Here is a 13,664-nt window from a genome sequence, read left to right as displayed (position 1 = left end):
GCGTAAGCACAAAAGCGGGAATGTGCGTTTGCACAGAAAAATCCAGATGCAGGAATCTATACATACCCAAACTTCCATGTTCTTCCGCTACATAAATCCCGATCAGCGTGAAAAGTAACGCACGTGCATGCGCCTTCTGTCCCGCCCCAACTTCTCCCAGAATTACGCCTCTTAGAATATGCAAATCAATATAAATAGCCTTCTGTGAAAAGACAGTGGGAAAAGCACGGGGGAAAATATAAGAATTTCAGCGAATACCAAGTGGAGGCAAAGGAAAAACGTACTATTTGTTGGTTTAAACAGTGGTATAATCAACAAAAGGAAGTTGATCGAGTGACAGAGTGTCGCAGAAGCTCGAAAGCTCAAGTTCACAAAGTCGTACAGTGCCCGAAATAAAAAAGAAATCACATATCAAAGTCACCGTGAAAAGGCAAGTCGTAGCCCACCGTCTGAGTGTCATATGAAAGCTTATTAGGGTACAGACAAAAAAAAATAGGCACACAGTGGGGAAAAAAGCACGAAATGTCAACTTTAATCTCGAAATTTCCACTTTAATCATGTAGTTTATTTTGCCATTAAAGTAGAACATCATAAACTTCATCTTAAAATAGTTTAATTTACTAGTTTCTCAAATCCCATTGTAAATAAAGTAGCACGTTAAATGCTTTGTTCTGTATTTGATCTTCTATGTGCTCTGTGTGTGAATCACTACCTGCTTCTTAAACGGGCTTTCTCTTTCTCCGACAGGACACATAATCCATTACATTCATGATATTACAGCTCTCTGAATAATTAAAATACTGAGATGTATACGTAATATCTTTTTCATGATGATAGGAATGAAAGCATGTTATTAAACATGGGAACACGGTGGCTTGTTCATGTCTCACGCAAGAGGCTTGCTGCGCGACCTTCGATGAAATAATTTATTACAGAAGTACTGTCTCTTTCAAACGTACTAACCTCCAATTTCTGTCCTTACTTTTCTTTCTCCAAATACCCAATCGCCACACAGTCAGCTCTGTAATAGACGTGAAGCCATTTGTAAGCTTAGAACGCCGATTCTTCAAAACTTTTAAGGAACATTGAAATATCCTCGTAGTACATGTTTAATTATTCCATCCATCTATCCTTCCAGTGTCGCATCACCACCAGCAAGAATACAACGCAATGCAGGAACAATCCCTGAACTAGCTAGCGCTGTGGCACCGTGTCCTCACATGTTTAATTATTAACAATACAGATTATTTAAATGAAGTTAAAGTTTTATCTGTATAATATAATCAACATATTTTGCTGCATTTCATCTTAAAAATGATATCGTCATCATATGTAAATACGCGCTTTATAAAGTGGCACAGTTTGTGCAATATTATAACTAGTGCAAGTTTACAGTGAGGTAATTGTAATTATAAGTACAAACAGTTCTACAAGGAGCACTTGATGGACTGAATGAGTGTGTTTATAGTTCTTAGGATGAAACTTTTTCTAAACCGCGAAGTCCATACAGGAAAGTCTCTGAAGCGTTTTGACGTGGCTGAGGCAGTGTCTACTTCATGCTGTATACCAATAATTCTCTTTCCAATTAGCTGCTGCTGTGATTCCCCACTGAGATACAGTGATAAAAATACACCGAGTGGTGCAGTGAGAGTAATATGGAAAAAGATGATTTGCTGCGGCAACCCTTAATGGGAGCAGCTGAAAGAAGAAGAAGATGCAGTGAGAGTAACAACACTAAAGCAGTTATGGTATTTGGAATACTATGGCTATTCCCTGGACCATTATATTGCTGCAGGTTAATTACAATCAGATGCATTACACTAATAAACAATATGCAGTTAGTTTCAGTGTATTTATAAAGCCGCGTCAGGAATGTGGATCTAAGAAAGAAGGGGTGACCACACAGGAACAGTAGCACTGCTTTGACGCTGGGTGCTGCCAGTCTGCAAAACCGAGTGGAGAAATTGCGTATGCCAGGGTATGAGGTACCGTGGAAATGTGCGTGGCTTTACGCCAAGTTTAGGTTTTATACATCGCGATTTGAGCGTGGAAACGTTCGTACGCAACATTTCTGTGCGTACACACCGTTTATACATGAGGCCCCTGCTGAGGTTCCCTGAGTACGAGTATGATTCATTAGCAGTTAATCATAGGTTATAGGAGCTGATCCAGATTTCTGCTTTAATGCTGTAAATAAGGTGCCAGAAATTTCCTTGGTACCTTCAGAGTCAGTGTTTCAGTGTCCCAAACCTATGTAAAGTTACTCATGTTAGTAATTAGCATTGTACAGTGGAACCTCGGGTCATGACCATAATTCGTTCCAAAACTCTGGTCGTGACCCGAAGTAATTTCCCCCATAGGATTGTATGTAAATACAATTATTCCGTTCCGGACTGTACAAACTGTATGTAACTACATTTTTTTTTAGATTTTTAAGCACAAAAATAGTTAATTATACCATAGAATGCACAGTGTAATAGTAAACTAAATGTAAAAACATTGAATAACAATGAGAAAACTTTGAACAGAGAAAACTAACATTGCAAGAGTTCACGCTACAGCCTTACGAACCGCTTGCTGTAAACACTTTTTTTAATGTTTTAAGCACAGGAAAAACATTTGAAAAATCCTTAATTTATACAAAAACTAACCATAAACAACCAAGAACCTTGCATGAGTCGAGTTCTGGCATGAAGGAAGTGAGGAGGAACTGGGTGGAGAGGAGATTACAGTTTTGAGGTAAAGTCTGTGCCGATGTGGGTTCACTGCATGCTCCCATCTCGCTTCTGGGAGCCCTTAAACTAGTCACCATCAGTAATGTTACCGATGAGCACGAAAATGAGGCACTACAATGGAGCAAGGGGATGGTGCACCAAGTGCCAAGTGCTTTTATGAAAATCAACAGAACAACAATCAAAAATAAAGTCCAAATTAAATAAAGTGCAGTGCTTTCAGAATCCTTAAATAAATAATCCCATAAAAACAGAAGTGAAGTGGAGGTTAAAATCCAATAAAGAAAAAAAGTCTTCATTAAATACAACGAGGTTAAAACAATGCTGGAAGCAGTCTCTATAAAAACAAGCCCGGTGCATTCTTTAACTGGTGACCCCCATGCTTCTCCCTATCCAGGCTTCGCAACAGGGGTGCCACTCTACTTGCAGCTGTCCTTCCTTCTTCATTCTGGTCTGGAGGCCTCCCAATCCCTGGCTTTGGTCACGCACTCTTTAGATCGAGACTTGGCTTCCCTGGCGACCAGGATGCCCACGTCAAGGAATTCACCGCCCAAGCCTCACGATTCCCACTGCCTTCTCGGCCTTACGCGGCCAGCCGTCCTCCTTCTGGTCACTCCAGCTCCTTGATCACTCAGCTGGAGTGACCGCCTCCTTCTGCCCAACCGAGTGTCGGCCAAAGACCCCTGTTTGGGCGCACTGTCCAGCTGCCTGCCCGCAACCACGCGCTTGCTCGCTCACACCGGTTCTTTCCACACTGCTTCCTGCTTACTTCCTCACTCCGCAGCCTCCGTCTTTCTTTTCTTTTTCCTCCCTTTAGCTGCTTCACGCTTCTATTTATGAAGAGGACGTGGCAGCTGTAGCATTCAGCAGCCCTGGGACCAATTATGGATGTGGACGGTTTCCCACCTGTGCACTTAGGTGAGAAGTGCCCACACCACAAATTCCCCTGGAATTGCTTCAGCCACTCAACCACCATGCCCCCTCGCTAAGCTGCAAGCGTGGCGATTATTTATTTAAAACTGGCCTCTTGATGTGAGCTGTGGACCTGCTATACCACAAAGTCCCTCTGCGCAATGCTCGTCTGACCGAGAAAAATGTACTGTACAGGGAGAGACTGAACACGAGCGGAAATCATCGGCGCGTACGAACCGGAAGGGAAACTGGCTTGTTCGTGTGTGGTCGTGATCAGATGCAAAAGTTTGGCGAACTTTTTGGTCGTAACCCGATTTGTACGTGTTCAGAGATGTTCGTGACCTGAGGTTCCACTGTATTTGGTGGTGTATTTGCTAGTTTGGCCGTTCTAAAAAAGTTCAGTAATGTCATTTTGAAGTTAGTGGCACATCTGAGCATTAAGCCATGGGTCACATTACTGTCTTTTGATCTGTGTAACCACAGAAAATATTTCAACAAAATTAAACTGTTAATACTGCTTTGAATACATTAAAAAGGTTGTCTGATTATGAGCAAAAAAAGCAGGTACCTGAAATGCTAATTAGCATGGTACAAACTGAACAATTTAGCATGTTTTATGTGGCATCTTTTAAAAATCCAGTATGAACAACAACACTATTTATATAATACATTTTCATACATGAAAGTAGCTCAAAATGCTCTACAATGATAATGGCTAAACAGAGTTACAAAAGTAAAAACTATATAAAAGTTGTTTGTAACAACTTAATTATAAATTATGGTGAGATGGCCAGGGAGGAGAGGGGAAAAAAGTCTAATTGGCTAGATTAGGAGAAAATAAACCTGTTGGGTTCTTAAACCAAAAGACCACCCACCGCATTCTGCAGGTCATGAATGTGTCACCATTAACAGGATATTCTTATAGAACACACGCTTTATCCTCCCAGCATTTCAAGTGGCTGCAGCATACTTATGCCAGTGGGAAAAGTTGTATTTTATGAAAAAAGTAATAATTGTTCAACACACACATGCTGCTGATGATTCTGTGTGATTTTTCTTTTAATCAAAAAGCATATTCTGTTTACTTACAACACTGTTGAAGTGTAACAGTTGATGCAAAGACCCAATTGATTTAAAGGCAACAGTGCTATGTTTTCTTTTTATTGTGCTCAGTCAAATATACATTGGTCTGATAACTTATATTGTAGCTGGATTTGCATATGGCTTGTGATTTGACATGCCGCTCAATAGACATACCCTGAAACCTATAGGAGAAAAGTCGGGGTATCACATTAATGTAATTAATGTAAGGGGAATTAATGGAATTCTTTCTGTACTATTAAAGATTTAAATGGCACGTAATGTTGAAATTTACTTTAGAACAATTGGATTTTCTGTAGTCATTATTAAAGTAACTGCGGTGGGCTGGCGCCCTGACCGGTGTTTGTTTCCTGCCTTGTGCCCTGTGTTGGCTGGGAATGGCTCCAGCAGACCCCCGTGACCCTGTGTTAGGATATAGTGGGTTGGATAATGGATTGGATGGATTATTAAAGTAATAGTGCTGATAATTTTTAGAGTTTTTAAAATTGTACTTAATCTCTACCTGGGTTTTATTTTTTTTCTTTAACTAGGCCTCTTTAGGAACAACAAAATACTGCAGTTATTTTCTAAAAAGTATGCAGTGCCCAAAAACTGATTGTATGTATCTTCATGAACTAGGAGATGAGGCAGCCAGCTTTACTAAAGAAGAAATGCAGGTAAAGCTAATTTTATATTAGTTTAATAACAGATATAAAATTTTGTATTTTATAATCCGGTACAGTTGAAATTCTTTTTTCTCTTTCTACTCTACTATTGAATAATCAGAATGCATTAATAGATTTAATTCTTTTTCAGACATTTATCCCAGAGACTTTCAGACACATTTTGGATGAGCAAAAAAGGAGCTTCCTTGCTAAAATATATTGTATTTCCATGTATTAATTATAAAACTTTTATTTTCTGCTACTGAAAATGGCTAGCCATCTTACCACTTTGAGGTGGCTTATTAAAATGCCAAGATGGAGTCAAATGGTATTATACCATAAACCAGGGTCTGCAAAGTCAGTCCTGGTGGGCTGAAGTTGTTGAAGATTTTTGTTCCAATGAGAAGTCAGTTATGGCTGTTGAAGCACTTGTTGCTCAATCAACATCTTTATGCTTCATTGTATTTGTCTTGATTGTTAGAATTCCCCACCCTTAATTGTTTATTTTAGTCTTAAAACAGCTGTATTCACGGTTTTAATTGCTCTTTATTAGCAATAAGTTTCAAATAACAAAGGAACCAGCATTTTTCCATCATACATGTTTCTGTTTACACTGATGTGTATTCATTGTGCATTGACTGGTATAATAAAATATTTGGAAGGAAACTGAAGAGAAAAAAGTGAAAGGCTGAGTCTTAACTCATCTGCTTCAGGTTGCAAATCATTTAGATCACCGGTGTCAAACTCCAGGCCTGGAGGGCCGCAGTGGCTGCAGGTTTTCATTCTAACCCTTTTCCTAATCAGTGACCAGTTCTCACTGCTTGCTAACATTTTAACAGCCATGTTAGAAGGATTCAGTCCTCTGAATTGATTTGTTTCCTCATTAAATGACAGCCAAACAGAAATGAGATGTGAAACGAGCCAACAGATGACCAGCTTAAACTGGGGCTTCAAATTCCAACCAGTTTCTTAATGAGAAGCTGATGCTTGCGATTAATTAAACCCGTTATTTAATTCCACGGCTTGTTGCTGCTCTCGTTCTGCAACAGCAGACATTTCCAAAACTGTTGATTTTCTGTTTTTTTAAGAACATCATCAAACTGTTTTGGTGAGTTGAGAGATCAACCTTACTGAGACCATCACCTTTCTTTATTTTTAGGTATTGTGTGATGTGATGGCTTATTTTGTGTCTCATTATTGTTTGGCTGCTAATTAAGGAAAAAGAAACAACTAAAGGGCCTGAGTCAAGTTAATTAAAAAGTAATTAGCAGAAAAAATTGGTCACTAATTAAAAAAATGATTAGAATGAAAACCTGCAGCCACTGCGTCCCTCCAGGACTGGAGTTCGACACCCCTGATTTAGATGATATTCATGAAAAGGAAAAAATGTGCAGTGTTGGAATGATTTGACATGTCTGAATGAAAATGCTACCAAGCCATTGGCAAGGGTTGGTTTCTGAATAAGAAATCGGGTTGCATCAAAAACGTCCAGCCACTATACTATGGCCCTCCTTGACTGACTTTGCAGGCCCCAGCTATAATCTTGAAGCTGTCACTCTGGCCATCCCACCTTTGTCACCTATGTTATTTTGACACACCAGTGACCATTGGCCTTAGAGATCAACATGTGAAAATTGCTACCAAGTATTTACCTTTACCAGTGCCTCCCACAGAAATCTCATCTAGAAATGGGGGCAACCTATATTGGGTTCTCCTTTGAAAATTTTCAGTGTTTTATTAGATGCCAATTTTCGCTAACATTTTGGATGATAAAAAAGATGAGTTTTGAGAGTACTATTTTGAATAATATATAAACTGTATATAATTTATTAGTTTTTAAATAAGGTATCATTGACCAAACTGATTTTAGACTATTGACAATATTAAAAACTTTATAAATCTTTATGAAGTCTTGTCTGCAGAATGTGTCAAATGTATGAAATGAATTTTTAATGCAAGAAAAAGTACAATGTTACTCAGATATATTTACTTAGTGTTTCAGTAAATTTGGGGCAATCTGATTCCTATTATCAACAGATTTACCAGGATTAGAATCAATAATTTCATTATTAATTGGATTTGTTTTTCTGCTAACAGTCTTAAACATAGATTATGGTAATTCTAAGCAGCCAAATTAAAAGATTTTTTCATAGCCGATTATGTTTTAGTTAATCTCTGATTAAGAAAATTCTGTATGTGCCATATGAGTTGTAAATGCCATCTTATAAAGCCATATGGTTACTAAACCTAACCAAAGTATTTGCTTAAAGAATATAATTTTTTTTTTCTCCTTTCAATCTTTTTTTTTCCGCTTTATGTAATCTGGCCTATTATATCAAGAGAAGATGTTTAGTCTGAATTGCCACATTACACAATAAAAAAACTAACTGCCAGTATAAAATAAATGTTTGCGTGAGGGGGTACAATGTTTTTTTTCTTTTTGAATTGCATAAAGGTAAAAATTATATTCAGGATTATAAGCTTTTTAGTTAAATTTCGAAAGTATTTGTTGATGCTTTAATTGAAATGAAATCCTCAAACCAGGACCATGACACTTATGTAAACCTCACTCCAGCTGTTAGTTAAGCTTATTTAAAAAAAAAAAAAAGAACAAATATCAGTGCACTGTATTAAATTAGTTTTCAGTCTTACTGTAGTTAATAAAATGTCTGTGTTTGGAAACCAAATGACTGTTGGAAAAAACATTATTATCTGGAAAGCTAACTTAGGTGGCCATTTGTAACAGCTCTGTGATAAGCAACATCAACAGGAAATGATGTAAAACAATTTTTTAAGAATTCTGTATTAGGCATATTAAACTGTTGTACTTGAATAGTGAAAGCCAGTGAATTCGGACACAAGTATTAACAAGTTATTTACCTAATGTTTTGCTAATGGTATTGGATGCACCTTTTGAACCCTTCTGTTTGAATGCAGGTCATCCTGACAATATAGATGAAGTCTGCAGCTGAGGAAGCTAAACAGTAGATTCTTTTGGATTTTTGAGTAGATACAGTAGTGTTAAACTCCATAAAACTAATAATTTGTTGGAGACCTCCATCTACTTTAATCTGTAAACAACTAATACTGTAAAGTTTCTTGATGTGGTTACCAAATGCATAATTTACACAAACAGTTGAATTTTAATGTGAAATGACTGTCTGTGTCTGTTAAATGTTGTTTTTGACCAAGTCTAACAAACTTCATAAAAGAGTAATTGAGGCTCTACATTTATTTAATCAGACTTAGTGGATCAGTCGTTTAATTTCACATTGTATAGTCTAATTATTAGTTTCTGGGAAAATGTAGCTGTGAAATTTCATGATTCATTTGGTTCCAACTTAGGATGCAGAACCTGTAAAGACCTATGCACGCAGCAGTCTCAATTTTGTCTTGGTCACTGATTGGTTTCAAAATGTCTAGTCATACATTACTGCCTTGAACACAGATATTAATCAGTTACTTTATTGGTTTGGATAAGTCGCAGTATTTTAATTTTTGCAAAGTAAAATCTAATGTACTGAAATACAAATAAAGTGCAGATATTTACTGCAGTTAGGACTAATCATGTGTTTGGGGCAGACTAAAACTTGACGGCTCTTCTGTGATTCCCTCCATGGCTTCCATGTGGTCAATTGCGTAAATCATGATCACTTTATTTACAGGTGAACATACAACTGTACAATTAAACATCCATCCATCCATTGTCCAACCCGCTGAATCCGAACACAGGGTCACGGGGGTCTGCTGGAGCCAATCCCAGCCAACACAGGGCACAAGGCAGGAACCAATCCAGGGCAGGGTGCCAACCCACCGCAGGACACACACAAACACACCCACACACCAAGCACACACTAGGGCCATTATTAGTCTTAAAACTGATTTTGATCCACTAGAGTCCGGCAATCTGTAAAGCACTAGCACAGACAGAACTATTGAATTCAACAGCTTGAACAGCTAGGAAGAAAATGCAGGGCCACTTTATTAGATTAAAGCAAAGACAAAGCTAAGCACCTGAACAAGGAAATTACAAGTCTCACTGCTTTTGATGGTTCAAATAAGTTTGAGTATTAAACTTGAAGCATTGTGCTGTCACTGTTGATATACAGTAGTCTTCCTTTTCAGGATTTACCTTTCAAATGTTAATGTTATACATTATTTTAAATACGAAAGAATTACAGGCTTTAAATGTATCTTAAATTCTTGCTTAATGATTAGAAAAATTCAAGCTGTTGAAAGTATAGTTTTCATTTTATGAATAATCTGTTTTGGTTATTTCCTTTTCTAAAAGGCTGGCAAACATCAAGAATATGAACAGAAGCTTCTACAGGAGTTGTATAAAATGAACCCTAATTTCTTGCAGCCTTCTGTTAGTGGTGGAGAGAAATCAAAGGGGAAAGCCAACAATCTACAAAGGTACGTTTTGTTAATTGTAGTGAATTATTGATACTGTGCTTAAGATGCTACAGTTTATCCCACTTGAGAATCTTTGGTAAGCATTTTAGCTGTGAGACTTTTTTAACTTCATTCCTAAAACTGTAGGGAATCTAGATGTTCAAATTAAATAGATATGCTTAAATCAAATTATATAAAATATGACATCTAGTAGGGACTGTACAAGATGTGTAGAACGATGCTGTTTTGGTCAGGATCTTATTTAACATTTAGCACACGTGATGTGCTGAACCTTTTCTAATAAACTGCGGTTTTATTAAAACAATTCAAATGACTGTTCCATGCTTTTCTCGGTTTATTTATTTTCAAAAGATTTTTTTCTGTATTTACCAAAAAATGGTTATATGAGTTTAGGGTTATCACAGAAGCACTTCAGTGAGCTCTGCCTCCTTATACCTTATGAGTTTGATTCCCGACTGGGTTCACAGCTCGTCTGGAAATTCCATTTGTTACTGGGATAGAGTCTGGCTCCCTGGAACCCTGTACTACAAACACCAGGCATAAAAAAAAAAAATTTGATAGATTGTTACATCAAATAAGAAAAAAAAAACCTCACACTCTTCAAAAGCAATTGCTTTTGCCTGAATTTGTAAGCTTATATTTAAGTTAGTGGGTGTATAAAAAGAAGTGTAACAAAGTTCAAGAATAAATTAAGTAGGGCTACTGAGATTATTCAGTGTGACTAAATTTTTAATCAAATCCTATTTTCTTATTTGACTAGTTACCCTGCTTATCTCTTACATTGCACACTGGTATGTTACGACTCTCTGTACTGTTTTTGAGTAGTCTAATCAAGGCTTAGGAGGCTGTAGCAAATTCAGCAGTAGAAAGTTCCTCCAAATATCTGGCAAAATTGTCCTGTGTGGGAGCATTTGACCTGAAAATTTGAAAAAAAATGGCTGTTTTGTAAAATCGGTTAAGTTTAAGAAATTCATGCTAGTGACTAGTGCTAGGATGAAAGTTAGAGCCACAGTAATTTTTAAGACAGAACAGGTAAATTGTCTGCTAAGTGCACTAATCAGTTGCCACCATTATTATTAGCGAGTAAACTGAAGTAAAATAATGTTTCGGTACATATGTAGTCTAAATCCGATAAAACTAGTCTGTTAAATGCATTTGCTAACTTTATTTAGACCAGTGTTGCACACTTTTAGTAAACAATTGGGGTGATTTTAAAGAAGTTTTTCTTTTTAATCTGTCACAATTAAAACAGTTGATCCAGGCTGAAAGTTTTTGTGGCATAGCAACATGCAGCCGTCCACCCATAAGGATGTTTGCTTTTTTGAAAAGAAATACAATTGCTACAGCAGTTAAGATTGTCAGATGCACAAAATCCTGGTTTCAATGTTAAAAAGCTTTGATAATATACAAATCTTAAGTCTCCTCTGTTTGAGGGAGAGGGCATCAGGCTCCTTCAAGGTTTGTTTTCACTCTCACTGTGCCATGTGGCTAATTATTATCCATGCATAGAGAATATGCCTTCTTCTCATATCCTAACATAGAACTTGAAGATCGACCTGCACATTTGGCTACAAGCACAGATAACTTGTCCCATAGCATTATATAGCCGGAGGATGGTTCCATCAATGTTAGCAATTTCAGCTCCAGAAGACATTGTGTTGACCATGCAAAGCATCATGGGGCAATGGTATTTAAAAAATAAATAAATAAAAGGTTTAAATATAAAGTTTAGGTTTGCAAAAACTGAAAAAGGAAATATCAGAATATATTGGGCAAAACGCATCCCAAGCAGACACGGTCGTGTCTCCGAAACCCCCTCTTAAATGGTGATTACAATGGGAAAGAAATTTTTTTTTTTGCCTACTCTTTGCTGGCTTGCTGCTGCTGCCGCCGTGCTGTGTTATCTGCATCTTGTGCAGCACTTCAAACATTTAAAACCCTGTACAGCAGCTGTCCTACTGCTTGTGTTTTATTTCTGGCCCCAGGTTAGGTTAAATCTTTTGGCACACTAAGGAGATGCAGACGGATCAACTTCTGCTACCGAGCTGCGTGTTCTGCATGTCGCCCTGCGCGTCAATCATTTAAAAGCCTATTCAGAAGCTGCTGCTACCGAGCTGCGCGTTCTGCATGTTGCACTGCGCGACAATCATTTAAAAGCCTGTACAGCAGCTGTCCTTTTGTCTCACGGGACGTTAAAGTGTCTGAGAAATTGTGTGTAAGTAGGGCGTGACGTGCAAGTAGTCTCGTGGGACTTCAGCGTGTCTCTCTGAGATGATCACGTCTCAACCCAAAATATTTTATGTAATATATATGTGTGTGTGCGTGCATCTGCATGTATGTATACAGGTTAAATCTCATTATAGCAAATACCGCAGTAGTGAAATTTTCAGAATAGCAGATACTTTTTGCAGGCCCAGATAACATCATGTTAAACAAATCTCATTTTAACGAAATGGAAATCTCAGGATAACAATTGTTTTTTCGGCCAAAAATGGCCACAAAAGATAATAATGTGAAGCATAAAATACTTAATGGTGCTTCTCAGAGTTTTGTTTGGAGTGAACAAAAAAAAAAGTGAGAAATGGCATCAGTCTACGCTGAAAGAAAAACAATCCTGGAAATAGTTGATTCTGGAATTTAGAAAATTGACGTGGTAAAAGCATTTTGGAATCGCACCTTCATCTTCATCTAACGTCTTGTTTTAATTCTGTGTTCATACCTGTATTCTATTTAAAAAAAAATAAAAACAAATACATCTAACGTTGTGCATACTTGTATTTCTATTAAAGAAAACAAAACAAAACTTGCGTCTCCTTTTCATTCTGTGTTTGTACCTGTATTCTTTAAAAAAAAAAAAAAAGATTACATCTAACATCTTCTTTTCACTTCACAATGTTACCTATATTAGTTACTACCTCTGAGAGGTCAGTGAGTAGGGTTCGGGCTTTGTGTTCTCTCTTCCATTTCAGGTTTGGAATCTGTTGATAATGAAGGACAGATAACTTATTTTTAAAAATGAACTCAGACTTTCTTGGATATACAATAAAGCCACTGGTTAATCTCCTCCAGTGAGATTAAGGCATTTAAATACTTAGCAGGCATCACAAATACAAACCATCATGCACAGTCGAGGTTCTTTCTATAGCTCTTTATAACTTTGTGTGGAGAGAAAAGTTTACAATGTTTTTAGTATAAAATTTAGGCTTGTATAACTACGCATCAAGAAAATTATGGAATGAAAAGAGTCCTCAAGTGGGATAACTGTTATATTATTGAAAGTTGGTAATATTTTTTGTGAAATTCGAGTCTTTAAACACTTCTCTACAAAAATCATGTTGTTAGTGTTATAATATTTTAATATATATTATGATCAACTTTCCATGCATATTTAAGTGGAATTAAATATTTAAGGAACCACTTTTCACTGTTATCTATGTGGTAAAAATTAATTACATAGTCTCTCCCTATTTAAACTGTCTCATTCTCAGCTATGCTTTTACCAACATTATTTTTCCCTTCTTGTTTTTGTTATCTGAGGTGTATTTTATTGCTTCTTTAATTATAATGAATTCTTTGTTCCCCGGTTTTTAACATCTGGTTTGTTTTAATAGCAGAAGTGCTGTTTTTAATTTAAATTGAATGCAATTTTGACAAGAATTGTCTGAGTAAAAATAACTGTTGTTTGTGTACTACATCCTCCAGCATTTTCTAGCATAACGTGTATACAGCTAAATTGTAAAAAGGTGTAAGAATGTATCTCCGATTTTTTTATATTCATTAAATATTGTTCATTTTTTCTCTAAACCTTAGCTTTGTCTATATGGTTAACCTGTCTTAAATTCTGTACAACTCTGCGCTG

The 13,664-nt window shown here is 36.9% G+C and overlaps 1 protein-coding gene across 5 annotated transcripts in view; it reads left to right on the top strand.

Annotated features, from left to right (window-relative positions):
- The window catches only part of cnot4b (CCR4-NOT transcription complex, subunit 4b), a 202,555-nt gene that overhangs the window by 114,076 nt on the left and 74,815 nt on the right, over positions 1-13,664 (top strand). For all 5 annotated transcript variants that reach the window (XM_028805271.2, XM_028805263.2, XM_028805255.2 and 2 more), the window contains exons 6-7: positions 5,276-5,401; positions 9,681-9,805. In XM_028805271.2, the coding sequence (XP_028661104.1) occupies positions 5,276-5,401; positions 9,681-9,805 (251 nt within the window). The remainder of the gene's footprint in view (positions 1-5,275; positions 5,402-9,680; positions 9,806-13,664) is intronic.

Source organism: Erpetoichthys calabaricus, chromosome 1 (genome assembly GCF_900747795.2).
Source record: "Erpetoichthys calabaricus chromosome 1, fErpCal1.3, whole genome shotgun sequence".
NCBI lineage: Eukaryota > Metazoa > Chordata > Cladistia > Polypteriformes > Polypteridae > Erpetoichthys > Erpetoichthys calabaricus.
The sequence above is the reverse complement of the archived record's forward strand: the minus strand, read 5'-3'. Positions and strand labels throughout refer to the sequence as shown.